The sequence below is a fragment of the Benincasa hispida genome, chromosome 2 (assembly GCF_027475165.1).
Source record: "Benincasa hispida cultivar pf3 chromosome 2, pf3_genome.v1.1, whole genome shotgun sequence".
Classification (NCBI taxonomy): Eukaryota; Viridiplantae; Streptophyta; class Magnoliopsida; order Cucurbitales; family Cucurbitaceae; genus Benincasa; species Benincasa hispida.
The window spans coordinates 37,694,524-37,703,644 of record NC_143479.1 but is presented as its reverse complement, the minus strand read 5'-3'; the positions used below and the strand labels follow the sequence as shown (position 1 = coordinate 37,703,644).

The 9,121-nt window shown below is 29.1% G+C and overlaps 2 protein-coding genes across 2 annotated transcripts; both read right to left on the bottom strand.

Moving 5' to 3' along the window:
- Positions 1-432: 432 nt before the first annotated feature.
- Positions 433-4,002, bottom strand: LOC120070730 (23 kDa jasmonate-induced protein-like). The gene is made up of 2 exons (XM_039022600.2): positions 3,539-4,002; positions 433-887 (listed from the first exon to the last, which is right to left on the bottom strand). The coding sequence occupies exons 1-2, from the start codon at positions 3,992-3,994 to the stop codon at positions 702-704; spliced, it is 642 nt and encodes a 213-aa protein (XP_038878528.1). The 5' UTR covers positions 3,995-4,002; the 3' UTR covers positions 433-701.
- A 2,692-nt stretch (positions 4,003-6,694) lies between these two features.
- Positions 6,695-8,500, bottom strand: LOC120072055 (23 kDa jasmonate-induced protein-like). The gene is made up of 3 exons (XM_039024475.2): positions 8,481-8,500; positions 7,833-8,300; positions 6,695-7,059 (listed from the first exon to the last, which is right to left on the bottom strand). Exons 2-3 carry the CDS (start codon positions 8,286-8,288, stop codon positions 6,880-6,882), a joined length of 636 nt encoding a protein of 211 aa, XP_038880403.1. The 5' UTR covers positions 8,289-8,300; positions 8,481-8,500; the 3' UTR covers positions 6,695-6,879.
- Positions 8,501-9,121: the final 621 nt, after the last annotated feature.

Here is a 9,121-nt window from a genome sequence, read left to right as displayed (position 1 = left end):
TATATATATATAATTAAATTAAATATGCATTTTAACATCGATTAGCATTTTCACTATAAACTTTGTTCATATTCAAATATTTTATTTTCTCGCATAAAAATAATAATTATTATTGAACCATTGTCTTTAACTTTGAAAGACTAAAATTTAAATTATTGAATTTATATGACCAAAATTTGAAGTAAATAATATTGGAACTTAAATTAACAAATTCTAAATTAATAAATTCCAAAGTATAGAGATTAAAATATAATATTTTAACCATACTTTTTTTAATATTTTATTCAATATTTCTTAACATATGATCAAATTTAAAACTCAAATTCTAATTAACACCCAATTTTTCATTCAATTTCTTTTCTTGTAATTCGTCATATTTGATCTTTATTTAAGTTCGTATCACAAGTCAAACATACTCTAAATTTGATTTGGTTTTAGAGTTAAATTTAAACATTTTATTTCCATGAAAGTAAAAACTACAGGCTATAAAACATGATTTAACTGCACACATCTTCAAGCTAAAGGCTCCATGGGCCATTATTTATGGATAGTTCTAGGTTTAGTAATACATAGATCATAATGCTTTGAGCATCTCTTTAATAAGTTCATAAGACTTGCGGGCCATTATTTATGGGTAGTTCTAGGTTTAGTAATACGTAGATTATAATGCTTTGAACATCTCTTTAATAAGTTCATAAGACTCAAGTCAACCTCAGAGTCAAGATTCCTTCAAATATGGGATTTGTATCATTTCCTGTAGACACGTTTGATTTACAATAGTTCCAACTGTCGTCATGAACGAGACCGGAGCCATTTAATAAGTCAAAGATGTATTCCCAATGATCATGCGAATCATAATGTCCCATTTCACGAATCTCAGTATATACCTAGAAAACATAGACAGCATAGTGAATTACTTCTTAACAGAAAATTGTTACATTTACCATGAATTTCTCCCACTACAAATGGTGAAAACAATGCAAAATGCATGTGTATGACTCTCAAAGAAGTACAAAATACAAATTTTGGTCCTTGGCTAAGTTTGAAAATGTTAGACAATTAAACTTTAAGTTTTGAGTTTGATTTCAATCGAGTTTTTACGTTTCAATACGGTACAATTTTACCATTGAAATTTAGATTTTGCTTCAATTTAATTTCTAGGCTTCAATATTTACATTTTTAACCTCAAAATTTTGGGGTATTACAAGATACTATGTTTTTTAAAGTAGCACTTGTGATTTATGAAAGGTGTTTTCAAGATTGAAAAGGAGGCGAAGCTAAGCGATGTTTCATTGGACATTTTGAAATATTAGAATAAATTGGCCTCATAACATATCGTTTAGTCGTTTTATGCAGTTCACAACATTTTCAACGGTTTTATGTTGAGAAAATATATAGTAGATCCATTTCATGTAGTGGACTTTTGAACCTTTACATTTAAAGGAGAACCTAAGTTATAAAGAGAGTTATGGAAGAAAATTCTAGCATTGTTGTATCTCTCTTCCTTTCTGTCTCACAACTCTCCTTCTCTAATCCGTCTGCACAACCACCTCATAACAGCAGTCGCCTATCGTCGGTTGCCACTGCCACATCACATCGGCATTCGTGCTCGCTGATCACCACTGTCTGCTGCTGCTACTTGTCAGATTTTTGGTTGTGGGTAAGATTTGATGTTTTTTTGTGGGGTTTTCATGGAGTACTTGATTACACATAATGTTCTGGATATAAGATGAGACATTTGAAAGGGTTTAAACCGCTATCAAGCAAAGCTAAGAACGTTGAGTGGTTTTTGGTAAGCATCAATGTTTCAGAACTCTTTCTAATTCGATGGGTGCTTTGAATTGGATTCTAACCAATATATTTTTGTATTTGAATGAGGAATATGTTGATTTGGAAGGTTGGAAGTGGTTTTGGACCAAGCAAGGAGGCATTTAGGATAAATTAGCCATTGAAATTAGACTCTAAAAGTTGAGTTTAAATTTGGTTTATGTCGTAGGTTTTGATTCAAGATTTATAGAAAAATAAATTTGCTTGGATAATATACGTTCGAGCAGTATATTGTATGTTAGTTATATAGGTGATGATTTACCCTCTCCTTACACTAGTTATGTATGATTGGGAACCAGATTCCAACAACATAACTACTATGCATGACTGTGAGCCAACATGTTAATTACTATGTATGACCAATAAGTCAACGGGTTCATTACTATATATGATTGTAAGCTGATGGGTTCACTACTATGTATGATCATATTTCTATGGGATCACTACTATGTCTTACTGTAAACCTCCAGGTTCAATACAATGGATGATCATGAACTAATGAGTTCACTGCTATGGCTTCAAGTCACTAGATGTGTGTAATGATTGATTAAATCGTTCACTTTAATAGGATAACTTAAAGTATGTATGTCCCACTAATAAGAATGCATTTATGTTATGTGAATATATAACTTGATTGAGATAATGGAGTCACCTATTAGATATTTTATATAACTCATCCTTTTATGTTATATGTTTTCAAGTAAAGGGAAGGACGTATGAACGCACAATAAGAAAAGTCTATGACAATGTCATTCGGTAAGTTAAAAGTTTCCGCTTAGCTTTTTATGATTAGGGTGCAAGTCCTAAAATGTTTAAACATAGAACCTTTAATATTTGCGTCAAGTATTTATTGTTTTTTAGTATTATTTTTGGACCATGAACAATCAATTATTTGAATATTTGTTTTGTTAAAGTTATTTTATTTTCATAAATTTATTTTATTTTAGTCGAATTTGTTAAATGGTTTTGCTTTGAAATTTTTGATAATAGTCTTAAAAAGTTATCGTAATGTTAATCTCTTAATTAATTAAAAAAAATTATGAAGTGAAATTTAAAATTATTGTTAATAGTGATGAAAATTGTAGTAAAACTTATTGAACGATAATTCTTTTAGTTTTTGTTAAACAAGTCAACAACTTTAACGACATAGATTAAAAGTGAATATTTAGAAAAAAAAAACCAAAATTAAAAGTACAAATCTTGAAACCTATGAACCAAGTTAAATCAAAATTCAAAGTTCAACAATAAAAATGTGACATTTTAAAATATGGGGACTAATTCAAATCAAATTTCAGAGGACTAGAAATGTAAAATTTTGAAACTAAGGACCAAATAAAAATTATATCCAAAATTTAAGAATTATGGAAATACTTTTTCTAATATAAATTAAGGGCAAATTTGAGCAAGTAAATTGGATAGTTAGGATGATGGATATAACAAATAGAGCTAAAATTAGCCCGCTCTACTAAACTATTTCTTCGAGTGATTATTAATTATAATTTTCCGCTTAATTATAAGGGTATATATATATATACACCTATGTATGTGTATTTGCTAGAAATTTAAGTCTATTTATTTAGGTAATTTAAACACAATAATAACATTTTTTAAGTATTTCTTATTATTTGATATCTTATGCCTATCAATCACACTTTAATTAATCATTGAAATTGCATAAAAATAGATAGAGTTAGAAAAAATATTGACTGACCGTATTGTCTGCCATGCTTCGATAATATGGATTGGACCATGCTACCATCCAATCACAACTTGTACCGTAGTTATTTAGACCACGATATACAACAGCACCAGCAGAGCCTGCCATTCCGTAAGCAGTTTTAACATGAAGAAATGCACCCCACTGACCATTTGCAATCTCGTATGGGTAAGGACTAGACCCAATATGACCATGCCAACTATGTTCGCAAACAAACTTTATGGTATCACCAGTAGCATTGTAAATTACACAAAGAGTAGTGACTCCATCTCCCCATTTTGCCCTCAATTTTTCTACATAGTCCTGAGCAGCTTTGTCCTTACCTTGAGCATTCTTCATATTAAGTGCCACATATGCTCTATCTCGACGTGTTATTGTCTTTCCTTCATATTCAGGCATGGCTTCTAGAGTACTGTTTGTGATTGGATTACCAAAAATACTGTCTGCCATCTTTAAATATATCTGAAATATAATAAAAATGCCCACGAAATTAGGTTGGTTAAACATAATCGAGAGAGCATATTGTATTATCCTCAAGACATTATTGTCATAAAACAACATTAATAATACTGATATTTGGTAAATGTACTCAATCTAAAGAGAGACAAAGAAAAGAGAAAATTAAGTTTCTAAATCATATACCTTGAGATTAGAATGAAAACCTCTTGTGTGATTTTTCATTGTTATTGTCACTTATTTATAAAGTCCAACAAAATTTAAAAAAAAAAAGAAATGAAGAAGAAGAAAGATGATTAAACAAAATTAAAAATAAAAGGTGTGGGTCAGGGTGACCGAACTTACTTTCTTTCTTTATTTATTTATCTTTCTTTTTTCCTTAATATTGTAGTTTTTAAAACTATGTTAAAAAATATGTAGCTTCCTGTATTTATAAAATATTATTGTAATTTTTAAATAAGCTGCTTTCTTTATAACACATATTTCATAGAAAGAGTTGAATTTTTTAAAATAAAAATAAGTGAAAGGTCGTAAGTTTGTAAAAACTAAATCCAAACCATAACTAATCATTCTCATTAAATTAACTATTACACTTCTTATGCTAAATTTAACTACTTTTTTTTCGCAACAATTAAATTTATAATGAGAAATAAGTGCATTACTACCTCACTCCAATTAGATTTATAATAAAAATTGGGTGCATTATTATCGCACTCCAACTAAATTTATAATAAGAAGCGATGCATTATTATGTCATCCCAACTAGATTTATAATAAGAATTCGGCGCATTATCATCTCACTCCAACTAAATTTATAATAAGAAGTCGATGCATTACCATCTCACCTGAACTAGATTTATGATAAGAAGTTGGCATATTACTATCTCACTTTTCCTTTACTCATTCCAATTAAATTTATAATAAGAAGCGATGCGTTACTATGTCACCCCAACTAGATTTATAATAAGAATTCGGTGCATTATCATCTCACTCCAACTAAATTTATAATAATAAGTCGATATATTGCCATCTCACCTGAACTAGATTTATGATAAGAAGTTGACATATTACTACCTCACTTTTCCTTTACTCATTCCAACTAAATTTATAATAAGAAGTGGATGCATTACAATTTCCTACTACGGTCAAATATGGTTAGAGATTGTGGGACATGAAATATACATATAATCCTTGCGATTTTAGTAAATGAATAAACAAAGTTGTTCTTGATAATGATGCAAAATAGACTTTTTTTTTTTTTTTTTTTTTTTACTTTCTTTTAACTAAATAAATTTACAATTGTATTTGTATAATTGGAAGTACTTATGTATTTTTATTAAAAGTGATTTGATAAAAACAATCCTTAATTATAAAACTTGTTCATAATTAATTACATATTGTCGTGATTAAACTCTATTATTGAATTCTAATTAGTACAGTAACGCAAGATAACATATTTTGAGAAGTGGGAGAGGTGGGGTGAGATAGTAATGCACTCACTCCTTATTCTAAATTTGGTTGAAGTGAGAAAATGTGTTGTTATTTGGAGTGGATTAGGGAAAAGGTGTCTCGCTCACTCGCTACTCACTCACTATCATTTCTTTTCGCCCTGTTGCTCTCTTTTTCACTCGCCATTAACTTAGTGTTTTTCGCTCTTTGTGTCTCTCACGCTCTTACCTTTTTTCTCTCTATTGCCCATCAGTTAGACTACTAGCAATGTCGGTATCAAGTTATTGCAAATAAATTAAACGGTTAAGACACACCAAACGTTCAAGAACCATATTCTATTCAAACACCCGTAAATAATGTTCTCTATGTACATGCTTGGAAAAAAAACCATTGAAGAGAACACTGTCAATGAAGGAAACACCCTCGAATGAAAAGTTTTGATCTTTTGGGTTTAAAGACAGGATTTGCTTAGTATATTGGATAAAAATAGTATTGATTTGAGGGTTGAGATAGATGATTACATGAACTTGTCAAATTGATTGTACGTATACTGACATGCAATCATAAAGACAAGAACCAAGACTAAGACGGCCAAGAGCCAAGAGCGAAAGCAAGATGGGTAGTGCATGTAATTGGGACTTTGCATGTCGTCAGCAAAAGGTCAATCATCAATGATTTTTAAAAAGTGGAACATTTTTTCAGTTTGGACCTTCTAATTGGGTCAACAGTGCATTTTCCCCTTCCTTTTTCGTTTCAAGGGTCATATATATATTACATTTATATAATTGAATCACATTAATTTTTTAAATTATCCTAATATATATTTTTTTTATTAAATTAAATATGCGTTTTAACATTAATTAGAATTTTCTCTATAAACTTTGTTCACATTCAGTTATTTTATTTTCTCGCATAAAGATACTAATTATTATTTAACCATTGTCACTAATTTTGAAAGATAAATTTTAGATTATTGAATTTATATGACCAAAATTTTATCGTAAATAATAATGGTACTTAAACTAATAAATTGCAAAGTATAGATATCAAAATATAATATTTTAACCATACCTTTTTTTCCATATATTTTATTCAATATTTCTTAGCACATGATTAAATTTAAAACTCAAATTCTAAAATTAACACCCAATTTATTATTCAATTTCTTTTCTTGTAATTCGTTATATTCGATCTTTATTTAAGAACGTATCAAAAGTAAAAAATACTCTAAATTTGATTTGGTTCTAGAGTTAAATTTAAACATTTTATTTCCATGAAAGTAAAAACTACAGGCTATAAAACATGATTTAACTGCACACATCTTCAATCTAAAGGCTCCACGGGCCATTATTTATGGGTAGTTCTAGGTTTAGTAATACATAGATTATAATGCTTTGAGCATCTTTTTAATAAATTCATAAGATTCAAATCTACGGGAGAGTCAAGATTCCTTCAAATATGGGATTTGTATCACTTCCTGTAGACACGTTTGATAAACAATTGTTCCAACTGTCGGCATGAACGAGACCGGATTCATTTAATAAGTCAAAGATGTATTCCCAATAATCATGGGTGTCATAATGTCCCATTTCACGAATCTCAGTATATGCCTAGAAAACACAGACAACATAGTGAATTACTTCTTAACAGAAAATTAGTACATTTACCATGAATTTCTACTGCTACAAATGGTGAAAACAATGCAAATTGCATGTGTGTCACTCCCAAACAAGTACAAAACACGATTTTTGGTCTCGGGCTAAGCTTGAAAGTGTTAGACAATTAAGCTTTAACTTTTGAGTATGATTTCAATCGAGTCTTTAGGTTTCAATGCGGTACAATTTTACCATTGAAATTTAGATTTTGCTTCAATTTAATCCCTTGACTTCAATATTTACATTTTTAGCCTCAAATTTTCACTAAACTAATTTGAAGGATAATATATTTTCTCTAACATGGACAACGAGTTAACTAACTTTTTATAAAAGATATTTTCAAGCTAAAATTTATGAATCATGAACATTTTTCTACCAAACACTATCTTCAAACTAGTTATGTGTCTTTTTATTGACAGATGCTTTATAGAGTATGGAGACATCATAAATCGAGTTAAAAAAGAAAAAAAAAAAAAAAAAGGAGATTTCTAGATTCGAAATAAGGTCTAAAGAACCACATGAAGTTAATTCAAAACTAAAGAATATATATACACCTGTGTATGTGTATTTGCTAGAAATTTAAGTCTATTTATTTAGGTAATTTAAACAAAATAATAACATTTTTTAAGTATTTCTTACTATTTGATATGTTATGCCTATCGATCACACTTTAATTAATAATTGAAATTCTATAAGAATAGATAGAGTTAGAAAAAATATTGACTGACCGTATTATCTGACACACTTCGATAATATGGATTCGACCATGCTACCATCCAATCACAACTAGTATCAAAGTTATTTAGACCACGATATACAACAGCGCCAGCAGAGCCTGCCATTCCGTAAGCAGTTTTAACATGAAGAAATGCTCCCCATTGTCCATTTGCAATCTCGTATGGGTAAGGACTAGACCCAATATGACCATGCCAACTATATTCGCAAACAAACTTTATGGTATCACCAGTAGCATTGTAAACTACACAAAGAGTGGCGACTCCATCTCCCCATTTTATCCTCAAATTTTCTACATAGTCTTGAGCAGCTTTGTCTTTACCTTGAGCATTCTTCATATTAAGTGCCACATGTGCTCTATCTTGACGTGTTATTGTCTTTCCTTCATATTCAGGCATGGCTTCTAGAGTACTGTTTGTGATTGGATTACCAAAAACATTGTCTGCCATCTTTAAATATATCTGAAATATAATAAAAATGCCCACAAAATTAGGTTGGTTAAACATAATCGAGAGAGCATATTATATTATCCTCGAGACATTATTGTTATAAAACAACATTAATAATACTGATATTTGGTAAATGTACTCAATCTAAAGAGAAACAAAGAAAAGAGAAAATTAAGTTTCTAAATCATACACCTTGAGATTAGAATGAAAACCTGTGTGATTTTTCATTGTTATTGTCACTTATTTATAATGTCCAACAAAAATTTTAAAAAAAGAAATGAAGAAGTAGAAAGATAATTAAACAAAATTAAAAATAAAAGGTGTGGGTCAGGGTGACCGAACTTTCTTTCTTTCTTTATTTATTTATCTTTTTTTTCCCATAATATTGTAGTTTTTAAAACTATTTAAAAAATTATGTAGCTTCCTGTATTTATAAAAAATATTGTAATTTTTAAAGAAGCTGCTTTCTTTATAACGCTATTTCTAAGAAAAAGTTGAATTTTTTAAAATAAAAATAAAAAAGAAGTGAAAGGTGGTAAGTTTGTAAAAACTAAATCCAAATCATAACTAATCATCCTAATTAAATTAACGATTACATTTCTTATGATAAATTTAACGATTTTTTCCACAATAATTAAATTTATAATAAGAAATAGGTGCATTACTACCTTACTCAAACTAGATTTATAATAAAAATTGGGTGCATTATTATCTCACTCCAACTAAATTTATAATAAAAAATGGATGCATTATTATCTCATCCCAACTAGATTTATAATAAGAACTCGGTGCATTATCATCTCACTCCAATTAAATTTATAATAAGAAGTCGA